Source organism: Artemia sp. Qi Xiang Cuo, chromosome 2, assembly GCF_049724085.1.
Source record: "Artemia sp. Qi Xiang Cuo chromosome 2, ASM4972408v1, whole genome shotgun sequence".
In the NCBI taxonomy this organism is placed as follows: Eukaryota; Metazoa; Arthropoda; class Branchiopoda; order Anostraca; family Artemiidae; genus Artemia; species Artemia sp. Qi Xiang Cuo.
Window position 1 is genome coordinate 43,215,006 of NC_142795.1, and position 14,711 is coordinate 43,229,716.

Sequence of the window (14,711 nt, forward strand, 5' to 3'; positions counted from 1 at the left end):
CGAAAAATAACCCCCGTGGAAGATACCCCCTGGAAAATAATCTCCCGTGAAAATACCCCCCCACCCCACCGTGGAAAATAAGGCTTTCCAAACTTGAGAATATTATTTGGGTTTTATTTTTTTTATTTCCGTAGGGGGAAGGAACTTTGGTACTTGTGTATTATGCGCCACTCACTCCGGTTTACGCTGTGTAAAATTCGAGAACTCACCAGTTTTTTCGTTATTTTCTTCGTTACTTCAGAAATAAATTTGGGCTACAGATTTCTTATTAGGAGGGAAAGGGGGGTAAAGTATAGCGGGTCTGTAGCAGTATAAAGTAAATGTAATGTTACATTTAAGTGTTTTTTTTCATGTGTTAAGTGTTTTTTTTTTCAATGGCCGTTTTTCAAAGTATTAAGTACTATTAATAGATTAATGTAGTGTTTCATTTAAGTGTTTTATGATGATCGCTGATCAAAGTTTATGTTATTTGTGTCTTTCATTTACGATATTTTACTATGTTCATGGCCGTATATTTGGCTTTAAAATATACTTCTCTATCTATAAATCTAATATGCAGAATAATTGTACCAAACACACTTTGCATGCAAACCCACTATACTTTACCCCCCCCGCCAATATGCAAATCTATAGCCCAAATTTATTTCTAAAGTAACGAAAAAGCTGACGAAAAAACTGGCGTGTTCTCGAATTTTACACAGCGTAAGCTTGAGTGAGTGGCGCATAATACACAAGCACGAAAACTCCTTCCCCATAGGGAAATAAAAAATAAAACTCAAATAAAATTCTCAAATTTGGAAAGCCTTATTTTCTACGAAGGGGGGGGTATTTTCCCGGAGGAAGGGGTATTTTCCATGGGGAGGGAGGGGGGCATTTTCTGCAGGGGGAGGTGTTTTCGGGGGGGGGGGGGTATTTTCCGCGGGGTTAATCACCGGGGGGGGGGGTAAACGCCTAGAACCAACTTTAGAAGAATGTTGCAATGGATTTGGTGACATTAGCCTTAACAACAGACGACAACATGCTGTTTCCACACACCAGCTAGTTGGCTACTGAGCAAGTGGCAAATTTTAATTGCTTGTAGTCGACACCTAACGTACCCGTACTCACTGTATTTCTGCAAGCTGGCTTGTTAGCTGGTAAACTCGCCCCGTGCACTTGCAGCTTTCAAACAGTTTACGGTAACGAGCTGTAAGTAAGGAGCGATTCAGCCCATTAGTAACGAAAACTCTAAGAAAAAGAAATTCTGATAACAGTTAATATATCAAAACAATTTATGCTTGTTCCTAATATATAGATTTCATTAAGTTTAATGTTACCCATCAAAAGCTACGAGAAATGGTGATTTTCAAAAAGGGGATAACAAATCCCAAAAGGTAAAAAGATCTTAATGACAATCACACTAGATTCAGCATAGCAGAGAACCCTACTACAAAAGTTTCAAGCTTCTAAGTACAAAAAAATGGAACTTCTAAATTTTTGCCAGAAGGAAGGTCACATATGTGTGTTTATTTGCAGTTTTTTTTTTCAATGGGTGTTCGTATCAAATCAATAGTCCTAGATATTGGAAGACGACTATTTCTAACGGAGATTAAGAGTTATAGTGTCCTCTTTGAGTCACCAAAAAGATTGTGGCCCAGGAAAGGGGCGTTTTTTGACATTTTGAGACACCAAACTAAGAGTTTGCCCCAGAGTGGACCAAGTTACTGTCGATTGAAAATTCTGAGGTAGCCAATCGATTTAGAAGTATTAAGAAAATATACATCGACCAGTTTCAGAGGAAGCAATGTTGTACGGTGGTACATTCTTTCCTGAAAAGTCACGTAGGCCATACAAGATGGTCAATTAGGTTATTTAGTTTATTTTACCAAGAATTATGTATAGTGATATATAATTAGTCAAAATTTATGTTTAGTGTTAAGATTATTAATGAAAATTATTCATAATTAAAAGAGAGGAGGGGCTTGTACAAGAACTATCTGAGTGATAGATCATATAAATACAAAAGAGTGGAGAAATCATTAAAACATGACTTAAGGAGGTGTGAAGTGGAGGTCATACATAAAGTTGCCGAAGATCTACAAGATGCAGCCAGACGGCACAATAGTAAAATATTGTCTTGGCATATTAATAAATTGAGAGGAAATATACAGGCTAGACTTGTCCCAATTAAAGACAGGAATGGGCCACATTTAGTGACAAGGAAAGAGTTAAAGAGGGATGGGCTGAACACTTTAAGATTGTGCTAAACAATGAAAGAGTTAGAGGAAAAGATATAGAAAAGAACAAAAAGTTTGCAACACTTTGGATGTGAAAGAAGATTTAATTTGGCCGGAAGAATTAGTGACAGTACTAAAGAAATTAAAAAAATAATAAGGTATCAGATGATGATAGTGTAGTGAATGAGTTTTTCTCATTTTAATATGTATGTTATGGTGTTACAGATTAGTTACTGAAGATTATGAACATGATTCTTAAAAAGGGGAAGTATTTACTGATTGTAGGAAAAGCCTAATCACAACCTCATAAGAAAAATTATAAGAGTGAGTCTGGTAGTTATGGAGGCATTAGTCTGGCTTTTGCAGGAAGCAAATTGCTTAATGTGATGATGTTTTTTAGACTTAGATGCTGTACATAAAGTTTTAAGGGAAGAACAGCATCGTTTTAGGAAGGGAAAAGGATGCTTCGACGAAATTTTCCCACTTAGACTAATAATTGAGATATATAATTAAATAAATAATCCTTGTATGGTATACCAGATAAATACATTAAAGTGATTAGTCCTATGTACGAGAATAACATTGCTGCAATTAAAGTAGGAAATGAGGTTAGTAGCTGGTTTCGAACAAAATCAGGATTTAAGCAGGGTTGCGTTTTATTTCCATTCACACTGATCATTTTTATGGAACTTGTCCTAGGGAGCACAGCAAAGGCAATGGGAGTACGCGGAGCCAAATGGGGAAACAAAGCTCTCCTAGACTTAGACTCTGCTGATGATTTAAGAATCCTAGATGAAAATATTCGCAAAATGAATGAAACTTTAGAGGCTTTGTGAATTCATGTTGCAAGAATAGGTTCGAAAATCAATATTAAGAAGATCAAGTCGCTAAGGCTAGGAATAAGTGAAAATGAAAAGGTGACGTTGGGTAACGAGAAGGTCGATCAGGTGGACCACTCCCTTACCTAGGTAGTATTACTAGTAAAGACTATGGGTGCAGAATAGATATTAAAAGTAGAATGCCAAGGCCTAGGGGCCCTAGGGTGCTTCTTCACAGTTGACAAAAGTGTGGAAGAATAGGATGATTAGTGTGTGGACCAAGATTAGAATATTTGAAGCTATAGTGATGACAGTTATCAAGTGTGGGTCTGAAGCGTGGGCGCTCCAAAAAAAACTGGAAGATTTACAAGATGTTTTCCAAAGAATTTGCTTACGGATTCTATGGGTACCCGGCTGACTGACCGTGCCTAAAAAAGAGAGCTATATGAAAAATTTCGTGAAATACCGTTTTCTAGGGTTATAATGAGGTAGAGGTTGAGACAGCTAGGGTACGTTCTGCGGATTAAGAATGACAAATTGCCAGAGATTGCCCTTGTCGGCCAGCCGTCAAGGGGCCAAACAAAAAGCAGGTTGTCCCCGAATGAGGTGGGAGGACGTCGTAAGGAAAGATTTAAGGAAAATAGGAACTTCCTGGGAGGTGATAATAGAGGGAGGCTTTGAATAGACTGGAATGAAGGAGGAGCGTGCATAGTTGTGTTGGCCTCAGGCGACTTGCTGCTTCAGTGAGTTTATAGTACTAATAGTACCTGTATGATTGCGCATCAGCTATTATGAAGGAGGGATGATAGTTTATTGTAGGGGGGCTCAAATACCTAAGAGAGTGCATTTCAATCCCTAAATTGTCTAATTCTCCATAAGCCTTCAGATAAATATTAAAAGGGGTATGGGAGGAAGGGCGTAGGAACTAATCTCTGATATCCCTTCATTTAGACTAAGCGTAAATAAGGTTGCTGTGGGGCTATGCCTTCCCTTTAGTTGCAGAAAAATGTTTCTGATATTTATTTGTCGTATTCTGATATTCCTTTTTATTTACGCTAAAGTTTGACTTTTTTGCTCGATTCTTTAAGAACAACTGCTGAAACAAAAAGACCATTGAACTAGAATAAAAAGCTTTATAAGCCACTGAAAAAACTAGCGCAACACACGGGGGGTTGACGAAGGAGCAGTCCCCCCTCATGTACGAAATACTTTCTGTTTGTTTTAAGTTTTCGCTTTGATCTCTATTTTCAGCAATTGTAAGTGTTCAATCCTCTTGAAAGATGGAAATTTAAAAGAATTTGACATGTTTTATTTTATCAATCACAACAGACACAGATAGGTACATTAATACATTGACATAAAAGTCTCAAACGTGGTTTTGTCATCACAAAAATGAGCACTGTGAACAATTATCCCTTAAAATAAATATGGTTTAAATTATCAATCTTGAATAAATCTATAGAACGCACGATCGATTCAATGTTTTACAGCTAGCTTATCGGTGGGAGAAGTGACATTTACTTTTCGAAAACACGGTAAATGGTAAATATTTGAAAGTTTTCGGTGACTTAAAAAGTATTTGTCAATAGTTCCAATGCAATGTAACCAGAAAAACCTAGATAGCTTAAGGCTGATTCTTTTTTTAGGACGTTTCAAAAAAAAAAAAAAGTTTATTTGAACTGGTTGTGTCCAGAGTTTAACCAATTACGATATTTTTTTTTAAAGAAACGAAAACTGCACTAATCGCATTTTAGCCGATTCATTGTTTTTTGGGCTTCCAAAAAATCTATACAAAAAAGCATTAGAAAAATATCCCGTGTAAAAACACTTGGGAAAAAAAATACAGGAGCAGATGTGCATTTTTCTTTCGAAGGGAAAATCGGATATATTTTCAGGCAGCTCTAACTGTGAGATATGGAATGTTTAAAATATACAAAAAATTTGCAATTATTTTGTTTTTAAAAGCTATTTATCTTTTTGATTTTTTTATGCTTTGTTTTTAGGACGAGATATTCATTCTACTCCTCCTTCTCTCCATTCTCTGAAGTATAATTCTTGTCTCCCCATAGAAATCTTATCTCGGTTTTTTCGTCATCATTCTAAACTTAATCACTACCTAGCACGTGAACACTCTGAGCAACTGCCCGTCTTATGTGCCTTTGTGTAGTTCCTGACCTATCTTTTTATAGATACTTGTATCAGTTTTATTCGAAACTAATTTTTTTTTCGATCTTGTGATGTTTCATCATAAAAACCTGAATACCACTTATCCGTTAAACTGATGTAATCACTAGGTTTCATGCTCACTTGGGCCTTCATCTGAAGGAATAAACAGACGTCGTTGAAAGAATAGCGCCTCCAGGAAAACGGCTGGGATACAAATCTGCAGTTTATGCTTATTTTCCCTTAAGAAGTGCTACAGAATGAGTATTTTTGATTTAGTACTCAAAACATGAGCAAAAGCTAATAGCATGAAACTTCTTAGAACAGACCTGAACAACATAAGACCACGGTTTGCATACAGTCCGTGAAAAATTCTGCGAAGGGCACTGCATTGGGATAGACGCGGAATAAAGACTGCTGTTCTTGTTAAATTGACTTTCTTGTGAATAAAACATATTCGAAATAAACTTTTCCATTTGTGTAATTGTTCCTACAGTGACATGGATATTAATCAAATACTTTGGTAATAGCTTGAACGTTTTGATAATGTATCTTGGGAAATATTGATGGATAGAAAAAAGTTTTACATATTTTTCCTAAAACTTTTATTTTGTTATGCTGATAGTTGAGGTAAATTTACAGCTAATAACATTTCAGAAATTGTAGCATAGAAATTCTAATTTTTTGTTTCCGGCTTATTGGTACTTTATTTATTGACATTTGGCTCCAGTCCCATTTGAGTAGGTCTGTTTTACAATATTTATCAATCGTTTTCGTTAGAGATCGCTCATTTATATAAAACAGTCATACTAAAGTCTCCGAAAACAACAAAAACGAATAAAAAATAACAACAACAAAACTGTAAACTTCAAGTACGCTTCGAAGCTGTAAGTAAAATAATTGTACAACTACTCTAAGGACCATTTAGATATGTACAAATTTGTAATCACAGTCTATACACCCGGTCTATCAGCTTCTGAGTATTGACATGGTGCTAATCCTTGCATCATCCCTCTTGAGCTTGATTGGACTGTATTGTTGATAAGCTTTGGAGCAGGGGGTGACCCCACTTTAGTGGCTGATCTTAGGAAGTTTGAGGCTCCAAACTGTGCCATATTAACGGGAGGAGGACAGGCATCTCTGTACATGCTCATGGCATAAGGAGTTGTACCATAATGACATGTTGGTGGCTGGTGTGAAGAATGCATGGCCTGGAAATCAAACGAGAGTCAATTTTTTTTTATTGCTTAGATTTTAATACGACATTCCTGATACATTGTCATCTATTAGCCTATATCGCTCAGAATCCACCAAAAACTTCATAAAGCTTTTATGCAGTTGAGTTAAACGAAGGTTGAATTGCACGGGGATTGATTAGAACGAGGATTGACTTAAACTTGGTTTGAATTAAATGGGGGTTGATTTAATTGGAGGTTGATTTAAACGGGAATCAGTTAAACCGTGGTTGAGTTGTTTGGAGGTTGAGTTAAATAAGATTAAGCTGCACGAGGTTGAGTTGCACATGGTGGAGTAGAATGCGCCTTTAGTTACACGAGGGTTGAGTATAACGAGGCTTCAGTTGAACGAAGGCTCACATGAATAAGAGTTCAGTTAAATGAGTTGAGTTGATCAAGGTTCAGTTAACGGGGATTCAGTTGCACGCAACCTGGAGGGGAGGTGTTTTATATATTATTTTATGTTACACATAAATATTTAAATGTTTACATTAACCATTTATTTCGTGCGGACTATGCGCGTCTTCAGGAACAAATGCACGACCATGCGGAATTGAACCTCTGAAACTCGGAAGCTTTTTGATAATTTTCAATTGATTAGTTACCTCAGGTTTGGCTCTTCTTTATGCCAAAATTGTTGTTTTATGCCCAAAAAAGGCAGAAAACGTGGCTTTGTTGTGGTACAATCCTTTGGCTACTTAAAATGAGTTCTAGAACTATCAGTATCCGTTCAAATATGCCTTCCTTTAACCTTCTAGGACCCTTGGTTCGATATGATTGTCTTTGGGTAAAAAACTAACATACAAATAATCACGCGTCCACGTTTATCCTTTTCGAATAAAATTAAAAATTTCACGTTTCGCAGGCAGAGGTTTGAAAACTCTGCAAAAACATTTGTTGATATTTTGAATTTGACGGTGTAATTTTTACCGACATCATTCTCCATCTTCAGGCTGATTTTTGCCTTTTTTGAAAATCGGGCAAATTTCCTATGCTTGTACATTTTGCTGGGTAACATTGAACTTACTTTCCAGATTGACAGTCACCATAAAATGTCAATTTTTTTGATAAGATTATTGTTATTAAAATTCTTTCTTAGAGTTTTGGTTGCTTTTAGTAAGCTTCTCCTTACTTGGAGTGCATAGAAATGAGCTGTTTGACAGGCCAAACTTATATTCGCCGAACTTAAATAATCGAAGTTCAAAACAGAAGGACTTACTACCATTTTTCTGGCTTTGGCCACCCTAGCTTTACAAATGCAAGAATTGACTCGTGAAACCTTAATTGTACTAATTTTGGGGGAGAATATAACACTGGATAACAGCCAAAATCGAGGGGTTTCTCAACTGATTCAGACTAATTTTGTTCTTCTGAGTTCGAATATAACATTTATTTTTCTCTATCAGGTCAAATTTTTGAGATAAAGCCATAGAGCCATGACCTGACGAGCTATGCATATGCTACTATCTGGAATTTTGAGTTCAATCAAATTTTTCTTGAAGAATGTATTGAATTAAAAGTAGCTGCATACTAGTATGTGTGGTTGCAAGGTTATTTAATTAGCCCTAAACCAGTCAAATTCATTCCAAATTTCATTGTCTGATATTAACCTGCGTTTTTTTTTTATTTCTGTCCGTTGATTGATATGGCTTCGGCGCGACAGTCATGCAGGAATGATCCTAACGTTTTCTGCTACATCTGCGGAGATTACACGTTGTCAGTTGACAGGAAGAACATCACAGGATTTGTAAAGCGCACCTACTAGGCTTACTTTGAAGTCAAGCAGGGTGACCAGGATAAGAGCTGGGCACCACATATGGCGTGCAAGACGTGAGCTGAATACCTCCGGCAGTGGATGAAGGGCGCGAAAACTTCACTGAAGTTTGGAATTCTGATGGTTTGGAAGGATCCGTTAGACCATGCATTGAATTGTTACTTCTGAGCCATCAGTACTACTGGCATCAAACGGAAGAATCATCACAACCTCCAGTATTCCAACCTACGATTTTAAGATGTTGAACTTTCTACTTGGTCAGCAGTCCGGGTTCACGAAGCACCCATGCTTTATATATATATGTGGTACAGTCGAGACAGAGCCCAGCACTATGTAAAGAAAGAGTGGCCGATGTGGGAGTAGTTAGTGCCTGGGGCAAGAAACCTCATAAACGAACCTCTTTTTGACCGGGAGAAGATATTAATCCCACCACTACAGATGAAACTTGGATTATTGAAACTGTTCAAGCGCTCTGGACAAGGATGGAAGGTGCTTGAACTACCTGTGTCGAACCTTTCCTCGACTGACCATTGAGAAGCTGAAGACCGGCATTATCGATGGCCCGCAGATACTGCAACTTATAAAGGATACAGAGTTCCAAAACTCCATGAACACGCTAGAGTGTGTCGCGTGGAAATCGTTTGTACAGGTGGTGAAGAACTCCCTGAGGAACACAAAAGCAGAAAACCATGCCATACTCGTCAGCAGCATTATAGAGGCCTTCCAAAAACTCGGGTGTTTGATGAGTATAAAGATTCGCTCCCTGTTCTCACACATAGATAATTTTCATGAAAACCTTGGGGTGATGAGTGATGAGCAGGGAGAAAGGTTCCATCTGGACATGCGCTAAATGGAGGAGAGGTACCAGGGAAGGTGGGACGCAGTGACGATGGTGGACTACTAATGGTCGCTGAAGAGAGGCAACCCAGCAGCTGCTTACACACGAGAATCAAAGAAACGCTGATTTGTGCCGCAAACTCTAAAATTTCGTGTCACGTAACGCTCATTCTTTTACTAATATTATGAATTATGCTTATAAAATTTGATGGAGTAAATAAAAACTGAATTTGGATACGTTGACTGTTATTTCTTGAGAAAAATGGAAAAAACCGTCAGGGGTTTCTCAGCTGAGGATCTGCAGGAATTTCTTTACACAAAATAAATTTTTCAAAAATTTCTGTAGCAAAAAATCCTGACCCGATGGAGCAAAACCAAGGTCATTTTCGGACTCAGGGTATCAAAATTAGTCTAATTCAGCTGGAAAACCCTGGACGATTTTCAAAAAATATTTCTTTGTTACCCAGTGTAATTGATAGATATGATGATAGCTGCCAAGGTACAACTGCTAAATTTCAATGATCAAGCAAAAAAGCTCTGAAATGTAGGTTAGCACACATTAACACATTTATTGTTAAAAAATTTATTAGTGCACTATTTGAATACGGAGATGAAAGAGTTGAATATGTACAGCCTATTTTTCAGTCGAACAATCTTAAAAATTTGCTCTGCTAACCCAAAAAGAAGGAAGTAAAACAAAAAAAGTGTTCTGGTCCCAGAAAATTTTTTAGAATTTATTTACCTGATTTCTTTCAATAGAAAATTTTGTATAGATCACTGCTTATAGATTGATTACTTGTATAAACAGATTGTTTTCTGACGCTTAATATTACCAGTAAACAGAACAATGAACTTAGAGGGACATGTGTCTTGGCCTTCACCTGGTATGCAAATAACTTTTTTAAGCTTCGGAGAAGGGATTTTAAAACAAGAGAACAGTTTCAGGCAACAACTTGGGCCTTAGAAGAACATCGTTCCTTCTAGCGGTGTCCTACTGCAGAAACTTAAACATTGAGCAGGTTTCCAGAAAAAAAAACCTCTTATAATTGGGCTAGTAAGGGAAACTTGTAACTCTTATACTCCTATAATGGGAACAAACCCTTATAGTAAACACTTATAATGTAAATAAGTATGATGGCATTAAACCCTCAAGGTTCAATCTGGCGCTGCTGATCTCCGTTTCGTGGCTCTTCAGCCAGGAAGTGCAATGGGGGGTTGGAGGCCAGCCATCCTGTGCTTTCACAAACCCTTCCTGCTTACCTTCCCCAGATTTCTCCAGGTGCCCATTTACAGCTGCGTCAAGTCTGGCTGAGCTTAGAGAGTCACACCACTGACCCCCGTCCCAAACCAAATAACCGACCACGCCAGGAATGAAACCCGTGCCCCTCGGACAAAGGATTCAAAACACTTATAATTGGGCTAGTAATTCCGGCAAAACGGACTTTTCCGACCTTTATTTTTAAAAGCTAAGAATAAAGATAATTTTTTTGCTGTACTCCCGTTTTTTTTAATCAAAACTATGTTACGAATATGTTGGTGATTGTATTCCCATAAACCTTTGAATATTGCCTTCAATTTTAAACGCAATTAATGAATGTAAACGAGAATGTCAGATAAGAATCACGTTATCTTTTCCATAGCCCATGGATTCTTTATTTCACAAATTGTTCTATTGATATATGATTATTGTGGATAGGAGGATGCTAATGGAGGTCAATTATCCCGGCCTTAGAGTTAGAAACACACTTTTTCTATTTATCACATTCTATTTGAGCCTTAAATAGCTGATTTCTACAAATAAGACTTCGGTCTTATCAAATCCAAGTTTGATTTTACCAAAACTCAGGTCATAATAAGTTTCAAGATGGTGAATTATATCCGAATTTCACTTGGTAGAGGTAAGTTACAAGATGGTATTTTGTCGATGGTAAACTGTGTATGTATACGGCTCCATATTTGTTTGGAAAATAGGTACCCTGGTACTTTCTAGCCTGAACAAAACGGTCTAGATAGGCCATGAATTCGAGAAAAGTTGTTTGGAGCCTTCGTTTTGGAAAAGAAATGTGAGTGGCTTTATACTTATTTACGTTTCAAGAGCAAAAATTGCGTCATTTTCCCCCCAGCTGTGGTCCAATCGTTTTTTGTCTCTATGACGCATGCAACATGACACTAGATGATATACTGCTCTGAACAGCTAAATAAAGGCATGGAACAAGAAACGGCAAAAATCACATTGAATCAAAAACGGAAATCTTGCAGAAAGAAATTTGTGGTTAGGTGACAAAGCAAAATTACATGGAATGAACGAACGAGTTAGTCTAGCATGGGTGAGTCTGAAAAGGATAAACAGAAAGTTGGAATTGGAATTTAGTATCTTTTACACGTGTAAAATTACACAAGATAACGAATAACACCGTATAGCCAAAGACAAAGGCATGGCACAAGAAACAGACCAAAATCACAGTGAATTGCAAACGAAAATGTGACTCATAACTGAAAAGTAACACGATAATTATGCCATTGCGCAATCTAGATATTTCAGAAATTACAATGGAAGAAGGAAAGTGTTGCTTTAGTGTATAAAGGATAAATAGGAAGGAGGAATTGAATTTCTTAGTTCAACTGAAATGGCTGATTTGCCACCCTACGACTTGAAACTAAAGAATGAAACAATGATTTTGCCAATACATAATTTAGATATTTCAAGGGACATAGGCAATGGAACATTCCTGGTTGTTACTGAATTATATATCAACGCAAATATAAACCCACCTTCCACGTGCCGAGTACTGCGGCCCGGGTTCCCAGGTTCCCAGTACTACTTATATATATGCTTAAGCCCAATGCTTGCACAATAAAAAACATTATTTATTAGTACCAAAATACGGTAAGCTTTAACAAGCTTGTCGCACAATTATCGCTTCAGGAGAGGGAAGCATGAATGTCGGCACTTGTGCAGGCACGTTTCTAGGCCCTTAACAGTCCCTAAATATGCACATTGTTATTACTTTTCCGTAATCTCCTATGTTTTTTATGTAATTTGCTTGTTTTTGTCAATTGTTCAAATCTCCTTTTTTCAGTTATTTTCTTTCTAAGTAACAGATTTTTTTTCGAAGTAAGTAATGGAATAAAGTCCACAAAATTATTGTGTGTGCAAGGATAGGGCATAGACAACCTAGGGTAGAAAGGGACATAGGCGTCAATTGGATGATAGCCTTTTCCTTTTTTCTGTCAAGTAGGAGGACATGCTGCTTCACAAATTCAAAATTCTGGAATCACATGAATATGGAAAAATCACAAAACCTTTTGTGTAGGTAACAAAAAAAACTTGACCAGAGAACTCACTAGATAAAAAGCGTGAGCAATTGTTTAAAAAAATAAAATGTAGCACTTCGTGACAAATTTGCTTTTGTTTGTTTTCTAAATTAGATAGCAAGGAGGCCAGGAAAAATTTTCAAAAGAAAGGGATGAGGGGGCAGTAATTTTTTTTTTGGGGGGGGGGGGGGTTGAATTTTGAAAAAAACTATTTCAGCCAAAAAATAGAGTATTTTCTTCAGATATTACAAAAGTTAGCACTTTTTGTAACATTTGGGTCATTCAGGGGGTGAAGAGGAGGAAAGTTCTCATTTCTTTCTTCACCCAGCTAAGAAATATACTTAGAAACTTGGTGAGGAGGGGTGTCTATAGGCAGATTGCTAATGTTTTGCAATTATTTGATGTTTCCATGCTTCATAAGTGTTTTACAAGCTTACTTGCACCCCCCCCCCCAAAAAAAAAACCTGTGTATGTAAAGTACGTGTACTTAACTATTAGCTGAACTGGGACGTACGAAAGATAGGATTCTGATTCCACATTGTTTCATAAGGCCTGAAGTTCTTTTAAAAACACTTCACACTCTTCTTTTAATTCAACAGCCCTTGTGTTTGAGCAGTTTTTCTCAAAGAATTGTGACAAAAGTTAAACTTTAGCGTAAAGAGCGGGGTAGCCCCCGTTATGTACGGAATAATTTCTGTTCGTTTTAAGTTCTAATGCTGCTCACAACCTTCCGTTGAGAAAACTTTTTTTTTAATCTAATTTCAGACTGTTTCGAATCATGCCAGGAAACCCCCCCTCCCCCCATGCAAAATTTACTTCGGAAAACTTTCCTTCCATGGGAAATCCCCTCTCAGACCCTCCCCCCCCCAAGAAAAAGGGAAATATGTATATTTCCCAGTAAAAAATACTACACATGAACAATGGACAAATTGTGTAACTTACAGCCCTTTTCCTGGGAGCAATTTTGAGTCTTGTCATCCCCAAAGGCATAGTTACTGCAAATTTAACTATGTTGAGTCGAATGGCTATTTCAAAATGTTGTCCAGGTGTCTTTGGGAAAAAAAGAAGCGTGTGACAGGGGCTAATTGCCCTTCAATCTTTTTAGTTACTTAAAAGGGCACTAGGAGTTTTTATTTTTGTTCGAATGAACCTGGGAAAGACAAAAAATTATAATAAAAAAAAAAAAACAAGTAAACACACATCCGTGATCTTTCTTTTGGCAAAACATACGAAATTCCACATTTTTGAACATAAGAGCTTGAAACCTCTACAGTATGTTTCTCAGATATGCTGAATCTGATGGTGTGATTATTCATTAAGATCAGTTGACTTTTGGGAGTGTTTCCGTTCTGTTTCGAAAATCCGGCAAATTGTCTCAGTCTCGTAGCAGTTGATGGGTGCAATTAAACTTAATGAATTTTATACATTTGGAATTAGTGTAAAAATTCAATATTTTTATATATCAATTGTTATCAAAGTTATGTTTTTTTAGTTTCGGTTACTAATGGACCGAGTCGTTCCTTACTTTTCAGTTCGTTACCACAGACTCTCTTAAAAGATGCTCTTCTTGCCTCCGCCAATTGCGCTCATATTCTTTGCTATTTAAAACAAAACTTACTTGTTGAACTGCGGCAGCTGTAGAAGCACCACTAAAACAGCCAATTGGCCCTAGGCCTGTCTGACTAGAAAGTGAGGGAACGTTCATAGGGTTGATTGTTGTCCAAGGAAATGATTTGTGACTTCCAGTTAAAGGGTTTACCTGAAGAGGGGAAAGCGCACATGAGATTTAGATTGCAGTGTATGTTAGTTAAAATTATGGATTTCAGTATATTTACAGAGACAAATTATCTGAGCATATTGTAAGAGGGAGGTTATAACTATAACTATGGAATACACTTTATAATAACTATGGGAATACTTTTTTGTTGTCTATCATAATAAGCTTTCGAGTGATTTCCCATACATTGAACCGGATCTTGAAACTTTGTAAACCCTTTGGCTACGCTACTCGACGCCATGAAATAAATCGTACTATGATCAAATATAAAACCATCTAGGTGTTGTAACAAGGCTCGTGCATATTAATATTTTGGGTGGGGCAGGCATTAAGAGAAGCTACTGTTCGGTAATATAAGTAAGAAATGCCAATAAATTTGGGTAAATGTTAGGATTTCGGGGGAAATCATGACCCGTAGACCCCCTCTATTTTGTGTTTGTGCATGATTTTAGCGCTCCAGGTTTAGGGAAAGGGTTATCTACAGCGCCTTAGGGTTTACAACCTCAGTTTTGTTTTTACTTTTTCTTATTTTGTGCACAAACTTATTCTTTTGATAATTTCGAATCCTCCTTCCCA

At 37.1% G+C, this 14,711-nt stretch overlaps 1 protein-coding gene across 1 annotated transcript in view; it reads right to left on the minus strand.

Annotated features, from left to right (window-relative positions):
* Positions 1-4,327: 4,327 nt before the first annotated feature.
* LOC148955255 (pituitary homeobox x-like) overlaps positions 4,328-14,711 on the minus strand; it is a 74,375-nt gene continuing 63,991 nt past the window's right edge. The window contains exons 5-6 of the mRNA XM_089108126.1: positions 13,977-14,117; positions 4,328-6,408 (exon numbers count right to left, since the gene is read on the minus strand). Coding sequence (XP_088964252.1) covers positions 6,151-6,408; positions 13,977-14,117 — 399 coding nt within the window. The 3' untranslated portion in view covers positions 4,328-6,150. The remainder of the gene's footprint in view (positions 6,409-13,976; positions 14,118-14,711) is intronic.